The sequence below is a fragment of the Monodelphis domestica genome, chromosome 1 (genome assembly GCF_027887165.1).
Source record: "Monodelphis domestica isolate mMonDom1 chromosome 1, mMonDom1.pri, whole genome shotgun sequence".
Classification (NCBI taxonomy): Eukaryota; Metazoa; Chordata; class Mammalia; order Didelphimorphia; family Didelphidae; genus Monodelphis; species Monodelphis domestica.
In genome coordinates, this window is record NC_077227.1 from 351,958,590 (window position 1) to 351,981,883 (window position 23,294).

The window sequence follows — 23,294 nt, forward strand, 5'->3', positions numbered from 1 at the left end:
GCTGTTGTTTACTTCTAAACTTACTCCTCTCTTGACATACCATCCAGAGCTTATGATCCCACTTTATCCCAGAATGCCATTCCAAGGCACAGGTACCCTTAGTCTACTTTAGATGTGACCTGGCACTGTGTAGTGTGCAACAAAGCTGCTGTTTCCTGTCATGGTGCCCTGAAATAGCCTTGGAATCTTCTATTTTGCTGGTACACAACCTTTACCTTGGGCTGGAGTGTTTTGCTCAGAGCTTTCTTCTTGGGCAGGACCCTTCCCCAAGGACCACAGATCTTATATCTTCCTATGCCAAAGTGGACTGGAAAAAAAATTTCTCACTGGAAAAAAAAATTTTAACTTCCTCATTAGGATTAGTCTGGTAAAGTTCCTAGATCTATTTGGAAGAGGGGGGGAAGGCTGGAGGATCACTATTCTTGCTACTCTGCCATCTTCGCTCTACAGTAAACAATAATGTTGATTGACTGAATGGTTGGCACCTCAAAGACACTAACCTATTGAAACTACTAGTGGAATAGTAGGCTGGTACCAAGACTAAGCCAAGGGACTAAAGAACTTGACCTGAAGCAGTTCCTCTGCTTCAGACCCCTTCTGATGAATTTCAAAGGGGTGAAAGAAATGAGAATGGATGTGTGCTTCATAAAGCTGAACTCAGATGGCCTTTCTCCAATGCTTAGCTCTGCTGCTTATTCTCTGAGAGACTTTGGGCAAGTCACCTAAACCTCTTTGGCCTCCATTTCCTCATCCAAAAAAATGAGTGTTAGATCGGAAAAACTCTGAAGGCTATGATGGCTCTAGATTTGTACTTGATAATCCCATGACCTTTTTGTCTTTGTTTTTCTTTTTCCCTACTTGATTGCTTTTCCAGAAGAAGCTCTATCTACTAATCTATTGGTTTTTCTCTAGGCCCAAGGACTAGTTTTCTTCCTAACTCATTTGTGTTTTTGACACCTCATTCAAGTGGCTTCTCCTCTCAAGTGAGGACAAGAATATTGGAGATTGCAAGAAATATGGTGGGGCAGACAAACAGATTCAGTGCCACAGCAATAATAATTACATTTATGTAGTGCTTACTATGTACCCAAGACTGTGCTAAGTGCTTTACAAATCAGATAGCTAGCAAGTATCTTTCTGACTCCAGGCCCACTGTACCATCTGGATACCTCACCAACTTTCATCACTTGGGGTTGACTTTACTTCCACATATCCTTTCTCAGGTCCTTGAGTGATTTCATCACCGTGTATTCTCTCTGCCCATGAAGGTTTTAACTATCATACCATAGAGGACCTCAGTCTTTCATGACAATAGCCACAGAAGCTCTTCTCCCCATAGTTGCTAACTTTCTGGTGATGATCTGTGAAGCACAGCTGGTTTGGACCTTAAATAAGAAATAGATCTGTACTCAGAGTCTTATTGGAAGGACCTCCTAGAGCCTGTGCTCTTGCTGACACAGTCCCTATGAGTGTCAAGGTCCTCTGTTGAGACATGCTCAAGAAAAAAGAGAAGGGCTCAGAAGTCATTTTTCTATGTTGCAGGCATCACTGCCCACATGATAGTTACTGTTGAGCAGTCCTTTGGCATAGTTTATTCCTAAGACCTGTAAACCTTAAAATTTCTCAGATTTACGAATATTGGAAATTTCCCCATTGGGGAATCTTCTACTTAAAAAAAATTCCTTAGCAGATAGTGAGAATTCTACTTGAATGTGAAAACTCCTTGCCTTGGGAATATCCCTACTCCACCCTACTTGAGACTGCTTTAGGACAGAAAACTCCTTCCTGAACAATGAAAGTGCTTTGACCCATGCTTATGGAAAGGACAGGAAGTTCTTTGAATCATGCCTGTTTTAAAAATTGATACAATGGGATGCTAGGTACCCATATAGGTGGGGCAACTTGTAAACTACTTAAACCTAAAAGGGTGATAACTTATTCAGAGGTTTTTTCTTAATGAAATTTGTCGACACAGCAGCATTTTTTTCTGACTTACTAAAGAGATTAAAACTACTCAGCTGTGAATTCAAAATGGGTCCTTTAGAAACATCTACAGTGATTGGTAGATGTAAGGACTTAGGGGAGGTGACAGAGGAAATTTTGCCCTTAAAAATAAGAGCTTGGATCTCATTCAGGCATTCTCGAGTTCTGATTCTTATTCTGGAGGCTCTCATTCTGAGAGACTCATTTCCTTGAGGACTGATGCTTGAGGGCTCTTTCCTTGGAGATAGATCTCTTTGAGGAGAAGTACTCTTGGAGGAAATCTCATTCTGAAGGAGAGCTCCTTGAGGAGCTCCTCTGAGGGGCTCTGTCCCTCTGGGGTAGGAGCTCTGGAGGCTCTTGAGAGAGGCCCTTTGAAACAATCTCTGGCTGGAAGACTCTTTTGAGGAAGGACGCTGGCCTGGTGTCACTAGTATCCTTGTTTAGTCAGACCTTGTGGTGAGTGTTAAAAAACTGACTGATTTCTCTTTTAAGACTCAGGTCTAGGCCATATTGGCTTGAGGCCCTTCATACTTATTCCTTTCTTACTCTCTCTCTCTTTGATTACTCATTGTATTGTTAATTAAAATCTCTATAAAACCCAATTGACTTGGGTATTTGAATAATTGGGAATATTTCCCTGGCGACCACCTTATATTTGATTTAAAAACCCAAGACACTGTAGTGAAACATATTTCTGCGGTCAAATTTACTCACCCTCTCTTATATCTATCACAATTTATATCTTCCACTATTTTAATCACTACAGTTTAAGACCTCAACCATTTTAAATCTCACAGACCTCAGGCCATTTTCAGCACAGTCCAAGACTTTTCCAGGGGCATACATAATAGAAATACAGTTGCTCAGGGAAAGTAATCCAGAAAACACCCCCATTCTCATTCTCTGATTCACACTTGCTCTGACCAAAGACATAAAGACTTGTCTGGTTCTTTTTTCCTTTCTGTCAAGATACCTAACTCTGTAGCCTCATTAAAAGGACTAGTTTAGGAATACCCATCCAGAATATTATCTAGAGCATGACTAAATCTCTCTGCTTTTATATAACAACTGTAGTTATCCTCAGAGTGGGAGAAAGTAGATGCCCCCTTTAAGACAATAGGCATTCATGGCTTCATACTCCCTGATTATTGTGGTAGCATCTAGAGCCCAGGTTTAAGCTTGACCTAGGAGAGGAAAAATCACTGACACAGCAAAAATCCAAGAGTGAGGTGTGTATAATAACAGTTTAAAAACACAGTATAGGAATGTGGGGTAAGAAGAAACAAGTTCAATTAAAAGTAGATAATTACTCAAAGGCTCTGGTGGAATCTTCTGGAGAACTGAAAAAGCTCAGGTGAATTAGTTCATAGAAGGATTGGTAGGTTCCCATTATACACCCAAGAATTCCCACAGAACTGATCAATAAATCCTTAATAATGGTGAAAGAGCTTATGCCATCCAAGTAATAGGTACAGATCTCCAGGAGTGGTGGGATGATCAGAGCCAGGGCAGTACAACTTGCAGAACCCAACAGTGCAATGACCAACTCCATATGGGGGATCAGCATAGCAACTATATCTGTAAGAGGAAAATTACAAGGGTTCAGGATTCAGGTACAAAGGAAATTGCTACCCAAAGGACACATTCATCATTTGAGAGCTGGGATTGAAATGAGTGATAAAAAATTGGCTATTACAATCTCCCTCACACATTTCTGTTTCAATTTCAATTGAAAATTAACATTTCCCCTCCCACCCCAGAACATTTAGACTCATTTAATAGAGAGATAAGTGCCCTTATTCAGGAAGAGAGTTTGTTTGAATTTCATTCCACAAAAAATGACCACACATCCAGATGAGAACCATTAGTGGAAAGACTCCTTCAATAACAGAGCAGAGATAAATGCACTCCTAGAGTGTGTTAGCCATTTAATTCAATGCATTGCTTTGACTAGGGTGGAGCAATCAGTGCTTTGGTCCAGGACTTCAAAGTTAAGAGACCACAAAAATTAGACATATGAACTTGTTTATCAGAAATGACTTGAGTTTTAAGAGAATCAACCAATTAGCAAGAAGAGTTGACTGATTGATAACATTGAAAATAACATTGTTCTGTGAGTCACTAAAGAAACTAAATTCCTCTTTTAACCAATTGAATTTATTTTTTATTATTTTCACTTTGTGAATTAAATTGATTTGACTGTACCTTTTGTTCTACTTGCCTGAGGATCAAAATTAAATTGCTCCAAGATCCATCTGAAGGTGGTAGTTCTGATATCCTCTTAAACCACCAGAATCTATGTTGTCCATTTACTGCATATGTAAAATGAGGGGATTAGACCTGATGGATTCTCAGGTCTCTCTTTGCTTTGGTATTCTATATTCTGAAACACTTCCCAGCCCTTTCAAACTAGTTTAAGAAGTTCTGCAGATCTGATGTTTTATGGTTTATGGTTCTAAGATCTACCTCCAAGCCTTTGAGCTATGAGCTCTCAAGTTAGGTTAGATTAGCCCATGAGGTTGGAAGAGACACCATTTCTACTCTCTTTCATTTCTTATCCATTTAAGGCTTATCAGTCTGTCTTGTAGCTTGGATTGGGTTAATAATTTTAAATATTTTATTTTTTTGTGGAAAAGGGGATCACATGCATCCATTGTACTAATTGTTCTCTACTGATTAAGAGCTGAATAGATGCAACTAAAGTCTTGCCCAACTCCAAGGGGAGAGGCAAGTGAAAAACAGAGAAGAGGCAAATGGTTTTTAACTCCTCCCGGACAACAAAAGATCTTTATCTTTTTTATCTTTATCTTTATCTTATTGTTTGCACAATATAAACATTCAGTTCAAATTGAAAAAAGGTCACTAATGCTACTTTCTTTCTTTCTTTCTTCCTTTCTTTCTTTCTTTCTTTCTTTCTTTCTTTCTTTCTTTCTTTCTTTCTTTCTTTCTTTCTTTCTTTCTTTCTTTCTTTCTTTCTTTCTTTCTTTCTTTCTTTCTTTCTTTCTTTCTTTCTTTCTTTCTTTCTTTCTTTCTTTCTTTCTTTCTTTCTTTCTTTCTTTCTTTTTAGACCCTTACCTTCTGTCTTAGTATCAGTTCTAAGAAAAGAAGAGTGGCAAGGGCTAGGCAATTGTGGTTAAGTGACCTGCCCAGAATCATGAAATGGATGAGATCAGAGTTGACTTGGCTCCTCATGATTCCATACCTAACTCTCTAACCATTGTGCTACCTAGCTGCCCCTCACTTCCTCTACTTTTTTTTTAATTTAAATTTTATACTCTTACGTATTCTGTCTTAGAATCAATACCATGCATTGATTCCAAGGCAGAACAGTGGTAAAGGCTAGGCAATGGAAGTTAAGTAACTTGCTCAGGGTCATATAACTAGGAAGCTTGGGTTCATATTTGAACCCAGGACCTTCAATTTGTAGGTCTGGCTTTCAATCCACTAAACCAACTAACTGCTCCCATTACCTCTGTTCTCAATCTTTCTCCATCTATTAGTTCTTTTCCTAGTGCTTATAAATATGCTTATGTCTTCCCGGACTTAAAAATAAAAATTTCACTCAACTCTACCAAGCTATCATACTACATCTTTCTTCCCTTTCACTGCTAAATTCCTTGATTTACTTATTACTTATTCCTCAGCTTCTTTTAATCTTACTACTTAGTTGAAACAACGTTTTAATCTTAAAGATTTCCTTGACTGAATTGGATGGCCTTTTCTCAGTCCTCATCCTCTGACCTCTTTGCTGCTTTTGATATTAGTGATCAACTCCTCCCCCAAACCCTCTTCTTTGTCTCTCATGACAGTGCCCACTCTTCCTCTATCTACACATACCTGCTTGCTCCTTGTCAGTGTCCTATGCTGGATCATTTTCTACCTGTTATCCTCTAAGTATGTCTCCCTTCCAAGGCTCTGTCCTGAACATATTTCTTTTTCTTTTTTTTTTTGGCTTGCTACACTCTTTTCACTTTTTTTAAAAACCTTTACCACCTTCTCTCTTAGAATCAATACTAAGTATTTTATCTAAGGCAGAAGGACAATAAGGGCTGTGTATTTGAGGTTAAGTGACTTGCCCATGATCACACAGCTAGGAAGTGTCTGAGGTCACATTTGAACCCAGAACCTCCCATCTCTAGGCCTGATTCTATCTACTGAGACACTTAGCTTCCCCTGCACTCTTTTATCTTTATGCAGAGATGAATACCAAATCTTTATGTCCATCCATACTTTACCTCCTGAATTTTAGACCTGCCAAATGGAGTACTAGGCTTCTCTAGTTGGACTTCATACAGATATCTCAAACTCAACAGGCCCAGAATGGAATTCATCTTTCTAATTAAGCCCATTTTTTCTCTCCAAACTATTTTTATGGACCTTGTCATAACTTAAGAGTCATCTATGGCTCTTCCTTCTCTCTCACCCTCTACATCAATTCAACTGCTAAATCATGTTGATTCTCCCTCCACAAATTTCTTGCTTGTATTCAATTCTCTCCCTTCAAACCTTACCACACTACTGGTTAGGTTTCTATCCTTCTTCCATAGATTATTCCTAGGTGCTCACACTGCCACTCTTTTTTCCTCTCCAGTCTTCACACAATTATCAAAACTATAGAATGTTAGAGCTGAAAGGGATCTTGGATTAAAAGACACAGAATGTCAGTGTGAGGAGGAGCTTTGTAGAATATAGTCTAGCCCTCTCATTTTTACAGATGAAGAAACTAATACTCACCGTAAGTGCCTTAAAAATGCATCCTGCTTTCTACTCACATGTAATACAGACCATGAGTGCACGAACAGACAAGTCAACCAATAATTCCCATTGTTCTGGTACGCAGGAGATGACAATAGGGATGATGATCTTTGTAGGGACATAGAACTGCAGGGCATAGGTGAAAAAAATTCCAACGGAGTAGAGTAGCTTGATAGATTGATATAACCTAAAGACAGAATCCAGATGTTCAACTTATCTCAGAATATCCTCCCAAGATTCTAGAATAACCCTTTAGCCCAAAATGACTGGATTGGTACATGTGGCAAGAAGAGTTTGTGTAGAATCAGTGGGCTAATTAGTACCATTTATAATTTTGGGAAAATCAAAAGGGTTTCAGGCATCTAAGTGGATCAGTGGATCAAGAGTTAGGAGGCCTGGCTTCTAGTCTTTTTCTTTTTAAACCCTTACCTGCTATCAAAGCATTGATTCCAAGAAGAATGGTAAGGGGTAGGCAGTTGAATTTAAGTTTTGCCCAGGATCAAATAGCTAGGAAGTATCTGATACCAGATTTGAACTAAGAACTTCCCTTCTCTAGGTCTGACTCTCAGTTGGTTCACCAAAATACTTATTTCCCCTGCTCCACCCTTAAAACCCTGGATTCTAGTCTTAAGGCTCAATCAATGGAAATCTAATGTCCCAAGTCAAGACAGCACCCCATGATATCATTGGTCCTTTTCAAAAAACAAAAGATGAATAATATGAATGACCCAAGCAAGGGAGAGACTAGTCCTACTCCCCAACCCTGATCAGATGACAGATAGAATTCTGATTCTGGTTCTGAGCATCACAGTTTGAGAAGGCAGCAGCAGGCAAGCTGATCATAAAGGGAAGATGATTGAAAATGAATGTGTCACAAAAGAAGGAAATGTGGGAACTGGGATAAGAAGAGAAGACCCAGGAGACAATGATCACATATATCTAAAAGTTAGTCACATGTAAGAAGGCTTAGGCTTTTTCTGCTAGATGGTTTCAGGATGGATCAGGGCTAGGAATAAGAGTGGGGGGAATGCAGGGAGTTAGATCACTCTCTCTATTCTGGGCCTCACTTCTAGTTCCAGGTTCTTCCTGTGCCACTATCATTCAGCACTTTCTTCCTTGGAAGTTAATACCATTAACATTTGTCACCCAATCTAGATCATGGTGACCATTTTTTCTACTGGATCCCATATCATGCTCCCTTTTTTCTCAAGGAGTTCAGTATCTAGATCACTGTCTTCCTCTCCTTTCCAGCTCTTGGCATTACTAGTAAAGTTTTTCAACATATATGTCAGTGCTTCTTCAAATGGCTTTAATTCTTGACTCCTTTCTATGATTCCAAATCGATGACTTATTTCCTACTCCACATCACTCACTCACAGGAGTGATCACCTCCAAAACTTACCATCACCCACAAGTATTTCATATTCCTGATTTTTTTTAAAAAGCCCCAAACCCTCTGATGTTCTTCTGCTAAGCATCAGCTATCATTCCATTTCTTATGCCTCAACCTATTGAACCTATTCTGTATCCTCATTTTGACTTCTATTCATACCTCAGTCCCATCTCAGTTCATCATCCTGCTCTGACTATACTTTCTTCACCAATCTAAATCCTACAATTAGCCATTTTGTTTACACATTGTCATCTCCTTCCTGCACCACTTTGTCCTCATTCATATGCTATTGAGTGGAACTAGAAAAAGTCACATAATTTAGCTCACCTAGTTTCACTACAAATTTACATTACCTGATCCCACCTAGGGCCTTTGCAAAGCAAACCTTTTACTCATCCCCAATTGATCATCTCTCCTACAAACCTTCTTTCCTTCCTCAAACCACCTCAAACCACCCATACCTTTCTCATTCCTACCTTATCATTTCTCAGTTTAGAGACTTGCCTCATAGTTTACTGAGAAAATAAAGGCCATTCATGGTGATTTCCCTCTTTTCATCTTAAAAAACTTTGATAACCTCTTTACCCTGACTGCTGTCTCCTCCCATACTTCAATCACTTATAATATTTTTGTCTTGTCAAGATCATCCTCTCTCTCTATATCCTTGATTGTCCCCTTCTTTCTTCTCCAGCAAATTGTCCCCTTAATTGTTCCACCCCTCTCTAGTCTTCAATATCTCCCAGTTTACCAATTCTTTCCTTGTTTCCTACAAAAAAAAATGTTTAAGTCTCCAAAATCTTTAATATCATGTCTCTTATCTTTGGTTGTACCCTAAAGTTCTGTCCTGGGTCTCCTTTTTGCATTTATTTTGTTAACCTCATCAACTCCCATTGTCCTGTCTACTTAGAATATTTATAGATCTATGTACCCTTGTCTCATTTCCCTCCTACTTCTCCATAGGGTAAGATAGGATTTGATACTCCCAGTGAGTCTGGTTGTTATTCCCTCTCTGATCCAGTTACTATGAGAGTAAAGTTTAAACATTGTCTGTTATTTCCCTCATCCTTCCCTCCAAGTAATAGTTTTTCACATCATTTTAGATTAGATAATTGACCCCATTCCATCTTTTCCTTCCCTTTTCTCTCAGTGCAATCCTCTTTTTCACTCCTTGATTTTTTTTTGCATATCATATTATCTTAATTAGGTTACTTCCCCCCCCCCCCATATAAGTATACTCCTTCTAACAGTTCTACAAGTAATAAGAATTTAAAAGAATTACAAATATCTTCTTTCCATGTAGGAATACATACATTTTGACCTTAGTGAGTATCAAATTGTCTCTTTCTTATTTACCTTTTTAGGCTTCTCTTGGGTCTTGTGTTTGGACTTCAAATTTTCTGTTTAGGTCTGGTCTTTTCCTCAGGAATGCTTGGAAATATTCTACTTTATTGACTAACCTTTTTTCCCCTGAAAGAATACTCAGTTTTTCTGGATAGGTGATTTTGAGTTGTAGACCTACATCTTTCACCTTCCGAAATTTTATATTCTATGACTTCTGATCCTTTAATGTGAAAACTGCTAAGTCCTCTGTGATCCTGATTGTAGCTTCATGGTATTTGAATTGTTTCTTTCTGACTGTTTGCAGTATTTTCTCCTTGACTTGGGGGATTTTGAATTTAGCTATTATATTCCTGGAAGTTGTCACTTGAGGATTTCTTTCTGATGGTGATCTGAAGATTCTTTCAATTTCTATTTTATTCCTTTGTTCAAGAATATCTGGGTAGTTTTCTTTGATAATTTCTTGTATTATGATGTCCAGGATTTTTTAAAAATCATGACTTTCAGGTAGTTCATTACTTCCTAAATTCTCTCTTCTGGATCTATTTTCCAAGCCAGTTTTTTTTTTTTCCAAAGAGATATTTCACTTTCTTCCATCAGTTTTTGAGCCTCCTTTTTCATTTGGCCCATTTCTTCTTGTACTACTTTCATTTCTCTTCCCCATGTTTCTTCTGCCTCTCTTAACTGATTTTTTTGAAATTCTTTTTCAGCTCTTACAGAATTTGAGTTCAGTTCAGATTTTTCTTTTGGACTTTGCATGTGTTTGCTTTTCTTTCACTTTCCCCTTTTGTGTCTGGGCCTTGCTTTGTCGCCTTAAAAAATCTCTACAGTTAGGTGGTGTTTTTTTTTTTTAATGTTTGATCATTTCCCCAGTCTTTTTAAAGGAAGAGTCTGTTCTCTGGGTTGTTAGGGCACCCTCTTAAACTTTAGTCCTTTATTGATGCTACCCTTTGCCTTATTTCTGAGTTTCTGTAAATTTTAGTTCTTCTAAGACATTATGATGGCCTGTGGGCTGGGAGCTCTGAGAGGCACCTTCCACTGATGATTCAATAGTAGCTCAAATTCTAACCTCCCGTGTAAGCATTTGGTCTCACTGGGATTGATCAGGTCGGACACACAGCACACAGAAGACTTCCCTGTCCAGGGGCTCCACCTTGAGCTTTTGGCAAGGGTCAGCCAGCACCAAGTCAGCACCCTGGGAAAGGCCCCTGCCAGGAGTCAGGGGGTCTAGCTCCATGTTTACTGACTGCCTCAAAATAGGATCTATGTCCTCACCACAAGCCTGGGCTGGGACTTCTGGCCTTCTTCTGGTCCCACACAAATCAGGCTATGCAGTACAGTTTGCCCTGAGCTGGAATTCTGAACTTCACCACAAGTTTGCTTGGAACTTTAAGGGGGTACACATTGGGTTGGACTGCTAATGGCCCAGGCAGGATATCAGGGTCTGGATGTTGGCCTGGGCCCAGGTTCAGAACCTGGCACAGTAAATGTGGAGTGGGCCAGTTGGCTTGCTCCTTACTCCTTGCTGTAGCCTCCTGCTGACTGTACTTCCCTCTCATCCAGAGCTCCAGATATTCTCTGCCTATCTTGCAGGTTGTTCTCTTCTTGAAAGTTGATTTATTCTGTTTACTTGTTAGTTATTTCACTCCTGCATTCGTTTTGTGGTGGTGGGTTTCTCATGGTAGTTTTGAGCTTTCATGCTTCCATTCCGACATCTTGACTCTGGAACTGGAGATTGCTAGAGTCATATAACCCAACCCCAGTCTCCTTCCTGATTTCCAGGCCTATACCACCATTTTGGCATATCAAATTGCATGCCTCATACACATATCAAGCTCAACATGCCTAAAACAGAATATTTTTGTTAAAAATTTTGTTAATCACCTATACTAAACTTCTTTAATTCTATGAAAGGTATCTAAGCTCCAAGATTGAACTTGGTATTATCCTTGACTCCTCACTCTCCAAACTCATTCAGTTTCCAGATTGTACCATTTCTACCACAACATCTTATCTATTCCCTTTTCACTACTCATGAAGCCCTGCATTAGTTTGCTCTCTTTCCATCTCTCACTTGAACTACTACAGTGGCTTCTTAATTACTCTCCCTAGCTTGTCTCTCTCTACTGCTTTCCATCTTCCACAAGCTGCCAAGTGGAGATCTAGATTGGGATCCCAATTTGGCTGTGCAGTTTTTAGATATTCTTCCCAACTTTGTGCCATCTCCACATTTGACAAGTTTTCCATCTTTGTCTTTATCCCAGTCATTTACAAAATGTTGAAGTGGGTCAAGGACAGATACCTGGATACTCTGCTCTAGATCTTCTTTTAGACTAACATCATTCTATTCATAACATCATAGATTTAGAGCTGGAAGGAACCTTAGAGGTCATTTGATCCAACTCTCATTTTACAGATGAAGAAATTGAGGTCTGAGAGGTCATGTGACTCATACAGGGTCTTGTGTTAATCTTTGGTTTATGGATTGTTCTCTTTTCAGTGAGAAAGCCCAACTGCACATAGAACCCATTGCTTAGCTCCTTTCTCAGAGCCTTCCTCCCTGATATCCCAGGACATACCAACAATTGGGCAGATTGAGGATAATGTTGGCCTGAACGTTTTCTCCAAATTTCAAGTAGCCCAAGGTCCCCAGGGTGATATAAAGAACGATGATGATGGGCATCCCCATGTACAGGACCACAGTATAATGACCAGGAAACTTCATTTGGTTTTCAATAGGGAGAATCTACATAAGAATGGAGAGAAAAGGTTAAAAGAAGTGTAAGGTCATGAGAATCAGAAGAATCACTATTTTAGAGCCTGAAAGGACCTTGGAAGAAAGAATGCAGATTTATAGCTTTCTCATGATAGTGAGGGCCCAGGTACAACTGGGACATTATTTTACTTTCTTGACTCAAATGTAATTACTAACCAGGAAACCTAGGACTATATATGTGTGCATATACATATACATGTGCACATGTACATATATGTGTATTATGAAAATAATGATGAGAACTGTAAAAATAATAAAGCAATGGATCGATTATTGATTATAAACTGATATAGATACTTTTCTTGCTGTGCTTACAAAGTATCTTCAGTTTATTTAAGTGAAGTGAAGCTCATGAATGAACTTCTCTTCAGGGCCAGGTGCAAAGATGCTAAGGAGACTCTTGTTATATAAAAATAAACTATTGAAAATATAAGGATAAAAAGGATTTCTTACTCTAAGGGATTCTAACTCCATCCAAATAAAACTCCCTGGTTCTGCAAGGAACCACTTCCCCTGTTTCCTCAGGTTACACTGATCCTTCCTGATATGACTAACCCAAATTTTTACTATTCTAAATAAACAAACACTGTTATCCTTATAATTCTTAACTTTGTCTCCAAGTTACAAAAATAACAAAGACTAGCTGACTGAATCTCAGAAAGAATCAAAAGTCCAAACCAAAGACCAGGCCTTTCTTTGTTCTCAGAGTTAAAACAATCTATAAAAAGAGCAATAGTCACTAGTGTTTCCTAAATTAGGAAAGGAAAACACTTAGCTCTTTTAGGTCTTTCACTCCTTTCCTTCTACCTCAGACAGAGAGAGAGAGAGAGAGAGAGAGAGAGGGAGAGGGAAAGATGTTACCTCCTTCAAGTCTTCAGAGAGAGAGTTTAACTCTGCCAATTGCTAGAGACCAACAGCCATTCCCAGATTGAGTAACTGTCACAGAAAAACCATTAGACTTGAAACTGACATTGTCTCAACTCTGTTTGAAACTCTAATTCTTTCTCAAGCCAGCTTCTCTACTTCTTATCTCATGCATACACACTTATATACATATTATATTTGTATGTATGTATCTTAGAATCTACTGACATGGATTCCTGGTTTGAAAGTATACAGTTTCAAAGAGAATGGAGCTTTACTATAAGGAAGTAATTTAATTCTTTAAAAACAAGAACCACTTTCACTTTCTGTCTTAGTGTCAATTATAAGACAAAAGAATGGCAAAGGCTAGGCAATTGAGGTTAAGTGGCTTGCCCAGGATCACACAGCTAGGAAATATCTGAGATCAGATTTGAATTCAGTTCCTTACAACCCCAAGGAAAATTAATTCTTGACAGTTCTAAAGGGATTGTCTAAGGACTAAACCTGTGATTTCATACTGATAGAGAAAATTCTCTCTACCAATGCAGGCAAGTACCTTCTCTGCAACTTAAGTGTCTTAGAGAGTTGCCTAGAGCACTAAGAAATTAATTGACTTACTGAAGATAATATGACATGTATATGTCAAAGTTAGAACTTCAGCCCAACTTCTTAGCTTCAAGGCCAATTCTATCCACTATTCCCTGTTGCCTCTCAGAACTGTAGGGATGTAGGGAAATTCTCAGACTGACTTACTGTTGAAAATTTTGGCAGAGTCCCCTTCCCTGACAAATCTTATCTCTCAGCACATTGTCTTGCCTCATTCCTGTGGCTTGTAGGAGGTGCTGAAGGAGGAATAAGGGAATAGATTCTCTCTCTCTCTCTCTCTCTCTCTCTCTCTCTCTCTCTCTCTCTCTCTCTCTCTCTCTCTCTCATAATCCTTACCTTCCATTTTAGAAATAATACTATGTATTGGTTCCAAGATAGAAGAATGGTAAGGTCTAGGCAATGGGGATTAAGTGACTTGTCCAGAGTCACACAGCTAGAAAAGTGTCTGAGGCCAGATTTGAACCCAGGACCTTCTGGTTCTAGGCCTAGATCTCAACCCATTGAGCCACCCATCTGTCCCCTCTCTCTTTTTCTAACTTCCTGCCACTACTTTTTATGTGGTAGTCTATACCTCTGTATCTAGGCTACCAGTTATTTCAGAGACTCCAGGGATTATTGATGCCATCTCCCCAGAGCAAAATAAAGACATATCTAGGGCACTTAGTTAGTCTTGCAAGTCTTTGCTCTTCTTTGCCTCCTTCCATCTTTTACTAAGACCTGACTCATCCCTTAGACCTTAATCTTTTCCCATGACCTATCACAAAGCCTAGTTCTTGAGATGGATATCCTTTATTTCCATTACTTACTTAAAAAGAAGAGAATAAGAGAAATATTCTACCACTTGACTGAATTTACATCAGGCAGAAAATCTGTATCCCCTGCAGATTATTCCAGATAATGTATATAACATTTATACAAAATACATTCTCAGGAACCCAGAATATCATAAAAACATATGGCATAATTTGAATACAATAAACTTTATTTTTTGCTAAGACAGATCTGTTTTTTTCATCAGTGTTTCCTTTTAAGGAATTTCCTTTTAAGAATTACCAATTAAGACAATCAATGTATTCTTTTAAGGAACTGTATGTATGATAATTCATTTATGGTTTTCTTCCATATACACTCTGGTGCCTGCAGGTACCTATGTACTATGTGGACTATATATCATCCTCCATCACCCTCTATACATCATAAGTTAACAGCCACTGGCTAAATAGACAAGACACTTCTATTGTCAAAGTGCTATCTCCCTATAGGACAGAACTCTCCTAACAGGAGTTTCTGATTGCAAATCCCAATATTGCAACTCCCTTGAGCATTGCTATAGCCATAGTTAGTGGGTGGGTCTTTCTCAGGTATCTCATTCTGGTGACTTACTGAGTATTGGTCTATAGATCTCCACCAAACTGATACTCCGAAGCTTGTCAGTGGGCTTCCAGAATCCTCACCCAAGCATGCACAAAGGGGTACTACATCCTGTGGCATCCTCCTTCATGGTGCTATAATCACCACGTAGGCCCCGGGAGCTCTATTGCACTTTCTGATCTGGCCTCAAGGATATCATGTAAGACATGATTGTAAATTTCTTAATCTTGCTAAGTCAAATATTTTCTTGAGCAATCTTCTTTCAAATCTAGCTATGATCAGACTGGGTCCTGGCGGAGAAGCCATAGATTGAGATCTATGTCTCTTACTATCCTTTGTCTTCCATGCAGGCCCTCTGAATCCAGACTGACTGGGCCTTCTAAACTTGTGCCATAGTATCTGCTAATTCAAAGTATGGCAGTCAACATCCGGAGACTCCAGGCTCTTCTTTTGTTGAATCACTGCACTTTTGTTGTTGTTAAAACCCCTACCTTCTGTCTTAGAATCAATACTATGTAATGGTTCCAAGGCAGAGGAGCAGTAAGGATTAGACAATGGAGGTTAAATGACTTACCCAGGGTCACACAGCTAGGAAGTGTCTGAATTTAGATTTAAACCCAAGACGTCCCGTCCCTAGGTCTGGTCCTCAATTTACTGAACCACCTAGCTGCCCCTGAATCATTGCACTTCTGAAAAAAAGTCTTTCTACTTGGGAGTCAGTGGGGACTTTCCAAAATGAAACCTCTCTGGATTCACAACATTCTAATTTTTCTTCTATCTTGCCACTGCTGTGCATGATGTGAAATATGTGAGACTGCATGCTACTCTTGAGAACAGGAGGGAATAGACTGAGTGGGAACAGGAACAATTTTATCACCAAATGGCAATGTTAGAGTTACCCTCCACACAATGGCAACATCCTGATGGTCCTCCATATGAGTTGTTTAAGTGTCTATTCTTCCCACTAGGGGGTGCATTTAGGGAAGAGTATGCTCTCAGATGAAAAAGGATACACTTTGGCTCTCAGTTTCTTAAATGCTACTTACATGTTCTTAAATGCCTTTGATTTGAATTAATCATGAATTCTGGCTGGTCAGAAAAAATACACAGGACTTGTGAAGTATAATTGATTTTGAGTGGAAATAGTTCCACAGACTATCTTGAACCCAAGATAGCTTTGTTTTAGAGACTCATTGTGCAAACTGGCAGAAGGAATACCCTTAGCTGTCCAGATTATATTTCATTTACACAAACCAAAACTCTAGCTAGTTTCCTGTAAACTTTTTTAAAATTCAGTTTTATTTTGTTTTCAATTGCAATTTTCCCCATCATTCCCCTCCTCTACCCATTGTGAAAGCAAGAAAAAGCCCATCACAAATATTTATAGTAATGCCAAAAGGGAAAAAAAAGTCCACATTAACCAAGTCTGGGAGAGAGAAAGAGGTGGGAGGGCGAGATGGAGAGGGAGAGGGAGAGATTGAATGGAAGAAGAAAATAGATTTAATTCTATACTCTGAGTCTATCAGCTCATGAGTCTTTTGGAATTTTGGTTGGTCATTCTGTTAATCAGTTACTAAGTCTTTCAAAGTGGATTGTCTTTTAGTATTATTGTTATTATAGGCATTGTTCACCTGATTCTCTTCACTTTATTTTTCATCTTTCTTGGTTTCTGTGAAACAATCCCCTTCTTTATTTCTTGCATCACAATACTAACCTGTCATATTCATATCATAACTTGTTCAGTCATACTCCAATTAATGGGAATATCTTCAGTTTCTAATTCTTTGCCACCACAAAAAGAACTGTTAGAATAATTTTTTTAATATATGTGAGTCCTTTTCTTCTTTCTTTGATTTCTTTGGTCATAGATCTTGTAGTGATGTCCTGGGTCAAAGGGTATGTAGAGTTTCATAATTTAACAAGCATAGATCTTAATTGCTTTCCAGAATGACCAGATAAGTTCACAGTTACAACAGAGCTTTAAGACTCTCCCCAGAGCCCCTCCAGTATTTGTGATTTTGTTTTTGTCAGCTTTGTCAATATGACAGATATGAGGGAATAATACCTCAGAGTTGTTTTAAATTGCATTTCTCTAATTATTAGATTTCAAGCAGTTTTTTATATGGCAATTGTTAGCTTGGATTTCCCCCCCCTGAAAAGTTCATATTCATGTCCTTTGACTAGTTATCAATTAGAGAATGGCTCTTTTTCTTAAAATTTTGACCCAGTTATCTATCTTGGAAATTAGAAATTTAGGAGAGGATCCAAGTTGGCAGATTAGGGGCAGATACTCAGCTGAACTCTCTCCCAATATTCCCCTCAAAACAATTTTAAAATAATGCCTCAAATCAAGTTTTGGAATGGAAAAGCAAAAAAAAAAATTCGGGTAAGATATTTTTCTGGCCTAAGAAAACTTAGGCAATAAGCAGGAGAAGTCTACATAATAGAGGTCTAGTGGAGGTCTGTTCAGAACCTATGCATATAGCTATGACAATAACTACTGTAAGCAACAGCAGCAGCAACAGCTTCAGGAGCTCTCAGTCTAGAGATGGTAAGAAGTCAAATTACTGGTTAGAAAAAGATTATAGGGGACTCTTTGCTGGCATCATGTATAGTTGATGTTGGTTGGCGACAAGTTTTAGCAGTTTCCATGTTAAAGGATCAGAGGGCTTGGAATATGATATTCCAGAGGGCAAAAGAACTATCTGAATCATCTGTTCAGAAAAAAGGATATAATCCTTTAGGGGGAAAGAATTGATATTTAATGAATTGAAGACTTTTAAGCTTTCCTAAAGAAAAGTCCAGAAACGAATAAAAATTCTAATGTTCAAACAGAAGATCCAAGAGAAGCATAACAAGGTAAATATGTAAGAGTAATCATAAGGAACTCACTAAAGTTAAATTGTTACATTTGTATATGGGAAGATAATACATGTAACTATCATTATTAGGATAGCTAAAAGGAATTTATATAGACAGAGAGCATGAATGTGAGTTGATTATGTTGAAATTATCTCCCCTCAAAAAATGTAGGGAGAAAGAAGAATGCATTGAGACAACGGGGAAGGGACAAGGAAAATTTTTCTCACATAAAAGAGATGCAGAAGAAAAAACTTTTATAATAAAAGGGAAAATGAGGTGGTAGTAGCTGACAATGCTTGAACCTCACTCTCATTGAAACTGATTCAAAGAAGGAAGAAAACACACACACACACACACACACACACACACACACATTCAATTGTGTATAGAAATGTAACTTACCCAATAGGGAAATAGGAGAGGATGGGTGGGGTTAAGAGAAAAGGGAGGATGATAAGGGGATAATAGATTAAGGGAGGCAGTAGTTAGAAACAAAATAAACTTTTGAGGGACAGGATAAAAAGAGACAAAGAGAGGAAGAAGCAGAAGTTATTGAGATGAAGGGAAATACAGTTAGGTGTATGGGGTGCTCAGGGAGGGGTAGTATCTCTGGTATGGAGGGCTTGTCATGCCCTCTTAGGGCAGCTCTCCAGCCTCTGACCCTCACCTGACACCCAGCTCTCATTTGTGGCTCCCAGTAGCTGCTAGCATGCAGCAGCAGCCACACCCGGGGCAATGACAGGCCTGCTAAACCTTGTGTGGGTAGCCATCGGGTCGTCATCGTCGTCGTCGTCGTCGTCATCGTCGTTGTCGACCCGTGGTGAACCAGGGCTTTGCTCACCCAGCATGTGAAGACTGCTTCGGCGGAACAGGCAGAAGAAACCAACAAGAAGGTTCAACAGCTGAGATGGCGATGCAGCAAAGCACTGTGGAGTGCTTAGGGCGTGTTGGAGCACAAAGGACAACATGGCCACCCAATGCAGCTGAGGAAGTCTCCACGTGTAACAACTTTTCGTGCCACTGGACCCAGGCTTCCAACGCCGAGAGAGTGGGACTGTCTCTGTGCATCGACTTTTCCACTTAAATCTCCTTCATGCACAAGTGTCTTTGTGCACACTCATCTATACACCATAGATGAAAACGCACAAAAACAATCGTCATCCTCGGTTACCGAGAGACTACTACTATAATGATAACTGTGAATGTGCATAAAATAGGAGCAAATAGCAGAATGGATTAGAAACCAGAGTCCGAAAACATGTTTAGGAGAGATATCTGAAACTGAAAGATATCCACAGAATTAAAATAAAAGGCTAGAGCAGAAATATGCTTTAGCTGAAGTATAAAAAGGAAGGAATAGCAATCATGATCTCAGACAAAACAATAACAAAAAATAGACATAACTAAAGAGATAATCAAGGAAACTACATTTTGCTAAAAGGTAATCTAGACAATGAAGTAATAATAAAATTTCATAGCAAGTTTATTTAATAAAGGCCTCATTTCTCAAATACATATTGAATATAGATCCACATCAAATTTATAAAAATAAGATATATTCCCCAATTGATAAATGGTCAAAGGATATGAACAGGCGGTTTTAGAAGAAAGAATCAAAGCTATCCAAAGTCACATGAAAAAATGTTCTAAATCTCTATTAGAGAAATGAAAGTTAAAATAATTCTGAAGTACCATTAAGTTTCCTGTGGTTCCTCTTTTCTCCTTTCACAGAGACCCTGAGAGAATATGACACAGACCAGAAACAAGCAGAGTTAAGAGCAACCCTGAGACCAGAGAGTATGTGTCCAGCCTTCCCTAGGCTATTAAATGATAGAGAATATAGCAAGGAAACTCACTGTCTTTATTTGATTTGAATTCTCTGATTCCAGGCCCAAGGTTTTCAAATCAAATAAAGACAGTGAGTTCAAACATGACCTCTGATGCTTACTAATTATGTAACCCTGAGCAGGTCACTTCACTTCTTATTTGTCTCAGTTTCCTTGCTGTAAAATGGGGATAATAATGACTGTGTGACTCTGGGCAAATCATTTAACCTCTTTTTAGCATCAGCTTCCTCAATTATAAAATGGGGATAATAACAGTATCCATTTCACAGGGAGGATCAAATGAGATAATATTTATAAGGTGTTTAATAGAGTACCTGACACACAATAGGTGCTTAATAAATGCTTATTTTTTTCCCTTTATAAAACACTTTTCCTCAGGTGTCTTGGGATAGACATACTACAGTCTCACCTCTTATTTCCTCAATCCAACAGGTGGCAGCATAAAACAAGGTAGAACCTTAAAACGCCAAGGCATCAGGAAAGTTCAGAGATCTGATTTAATGACTGCATCCACTTCTCTGTCCAAGACTTGAGAGTTAAGACCATCTAAACTACTCTATTTCTAGACAGAGAAGGAGGAATTTCCAGAGATAGCAGGAAAGTTCCTTTTTTTTTTTTAAACCCATACCTTCTGAATTGATACTAAACATAAGTTCCAATATTATGCTTGGTGGGGTAGTAGAGCCAAGATGGCCTCTTAGTAGGAGTGAAAGTCAAAACTGCTTTGATGATCCTTCCTAACCAATCTTTAAAAAGTGCTTCAAAATGATGAGTCAAAAACTAACAGCAAGACAGAATGAGGGGGTTCTCTCACTGAATATCACTTGAAAGGTAGACAGAGAGAGTTGATTTTCATGGGATAAGGGGGAACTGGAAGCAAAACTGCACACAGAGGAGTGCTGGCTGATCACTCTCCCACCTACTGCACTAGGTTCTATGATTGAGCATAGGCTAACTTTGGGATCCTGGGATGTGGGTTCCACCAACAAAAGAGCATCTCAGACTTTAAGTCCCAGGCCTTGGCACCAGTCTGTAGCAAGGTCCAGAATTCCATATATCACTGGGCTTTTTCAAGCCTGCACTACTGTGGTGAAAACATAGCCCCAAGGCAAAATAGCTCACAGTGCTGATCCCTACCAGCCAGCAGCAAAGGAAACAGAATCAGCTAGCAACTTTCAGAATTCCCAGTCCACAGGCAAAAAAAGACTGAAAAAATGAGCAAACAGCTAAAGAAATACTTAACCCTCAAGAATTCCAAAGGGCATAAAGAGCAAAGAACAGAACCAACAGGGGATGATGAGATCTAAGCAACTACTTGCAAAACTTAAAAAAAAAAAGACACAGGAATTGGTCTCAAGTTCTGGAAGAACTCAAAAAGGGCTTTAAAAATGGGGAAAAGAAATGAAATTAATGCAAAAAGACCATAACAGCTTAAAAATCAAAATTGGTCAACTCGAAACAGAGGAATAAAAATACAATGAATAAAAAGATTTCTTAAAAATCTAAAAAAATCCAGTGAAGTAAAGAGTGCCATGAAAAGTAGAATGGACCAAGTGGAAAAGGAGGATCAAAAGATCATGAAAGAAATCCAGTCTTTAAAAATTAGAATTGGGCAAATAGAAGTGAATGACTTTATAAGACATCAAGAAACAATAAAACAAAATCAAAAGGATAAAAAAACAGAAGAAAATATAAAATGTCTCATAGAGAAAATAACTGACTAGAAAATAGATCCAGGAAAGACAATTTAAGAATTAATGTATTACCTGAAAGTCATGACCAAAAAAAAAAAAAAGCCTAGACATATTACAAGAAATTATTCAAGAAAATTGCCCTGATATTCTTGAACAAGAGGGTAAAATGAAAATTGAAAAAAAATTCACGATCAACTGACAATACCCAGAAATGTTATCACCAAATTCAAGGGCTCCAGAACAAGAAGGAAATACTACAAGCAGCAAAGAAAGAAATAATTCAGATATGGAGCCCCCGTCAGGATTACATAGGATCTGGCAGCTTCCACATTGAAGGACTGGAAGGCTTGGTATATGATGTTCTGGAAGGTTAAGGAACAGAGTTTACAACCAAGAATCACCTACCCATCAAAACTGTCTATAAAGTTTTTATACAAATAAAACCAATGCAACCAAGTTTGAAAGGAAAGGAAAAAACAAACAGCAAAAAAAATTATAACAAATTTCTCTGATAAAGGTCTTATTTCTCAAATATATAAAGAACTGTGTCAATTTATAAGAAACCAAGTCGTTCCCCAATTGATAAATGGCCAAAGGATATAAATGGGCAGTTTTCAGATGAAGAAATCAAAGCTATCATATGAAAAAATGTTCTAAATCCCTCTTGATTACTAAAATGCAAATTAAAACAACTCTGAGGCATCACCTTACACCTAGCAGATTAGCCAATATGATAGTAAAGGAAAATAATAAATGTAGGAGGGGATGAGGCAAATTTGGGACACTAATGCATTGCTGGTGGAGTTGTGAATTGATCTGACCATTCTGGAAGACAATTTGGAATTATGCCCAAAGGACTTTAAAATAATACATGTCCTTTGATCCAGCAATACAATTATTACTAGGTTTATAATGGGGATGGACCTGTTCATACAAAAATATTTATAGCTGCGCTTTTTGTGGTGGCAAAAAATTGGAAACTAAAGTGATGTCCCTCATTGGGGAATGGCTGAATAAATTCTGATATACAATGGTGATGAAATACTATGGTGCTATAAGTTATGATGAACAGGATGCTTTCAGAAAGAAATGGAAAGATCTATGTAAACTGATGATGAATGCAATAAGCAGAATCAGGAAAACATTATACACAGTAACTGAAACATTTTGGGATGATCAAATGTGATAGACTTTGCTACTAACAGCAATACAATGATCCAAGACAGTTCTGAGGGACTTATGATAAAGAATGCTATCCACCTCTAGAAAAATAACAATTGGAGTAGAAATGCAAATGAAAACATATGACTTACCATTTGTTTATTTGGGTATATAATTTGGGGTTTTGGTTCTATGATATTACTCTCTTTCAAAAATGAGCAGTATGGAAATATGTTTTGAGTGATAATACATGTAAAACCCAATGGAATTGCTTGTCACTCTGGGAGGGGGGAGTCAAGAGGTAAGGGAGACAAAATGGATCATATAACTTTGGAAAACGTATAAATTTGTTATTGGAATAAAATTAAGAGAAAATTGTTTAAACTGACTATATTCTTTTAGGGGAAAATATGGTCATTTAATAAAATAGAAGATTTCTAAGCATTCCTGGAGAAAAGATCAGACTTAAACAGAATATCTGATGTCCAAATGCAAAATTCAAGAGAAGCATAAAAAGATAAATAAGGGCTTCAATAAGGTCATATTGTTTATATTTTTATATGGAAAGGTGATATCTGTAACTCTTAGAAATTGTTATCATGGGGCAGTTAGGTGGCTCAGTTGATTGAGAGCCTGGCCAAGAG

The 23,294-nt window shown here is 38.3% G+C and overlaps 1 protein-coding gene across 8 annotated transcripts in view; it reads right to left on the reverse strand.

The window, feature by feature from the left end:
- Window positions 1-3,200: 3,200 nt before the first annotated feature.
- Window positions 3,201-23,294, reverse strand: part of LOC100029463 (proton-coupled amino acid transporter 1-like) — a 91,894-nt gene continuing 71,800 nt past the window's right edge. For 6 of the 8 annotated variants that reach the window (XM_007473907.2, XM_007473903.2, XM_007473902.2 and 3 more), the window contains 3 exons: window positions 12,049-12,215; window positions 6,756-6,925; window positions 3,201-3,561 (listed from right to left, as the gene is read on the reverse strand). In XM_007473907.2, coding sequence (XP_007473969.1) covers window positions 3,290-3,561; window positions 6,756-6,925; window positions 12,049-12,215 — 609 coding nt within the window. In that variant the 3' untranslated portion in view covers window positions 3,201-3,289. Of the gene's footprint in view, window positions 3,562-4,188; window positions 4,296-6,717; window positions 6,926-12,048; window positions 12,216-23,294 lie in introns of all 8 variants that reach the window. The other 2 variants (XM_056811486.1, XM_056811488.1) reach the window with 2 other exon arrangements.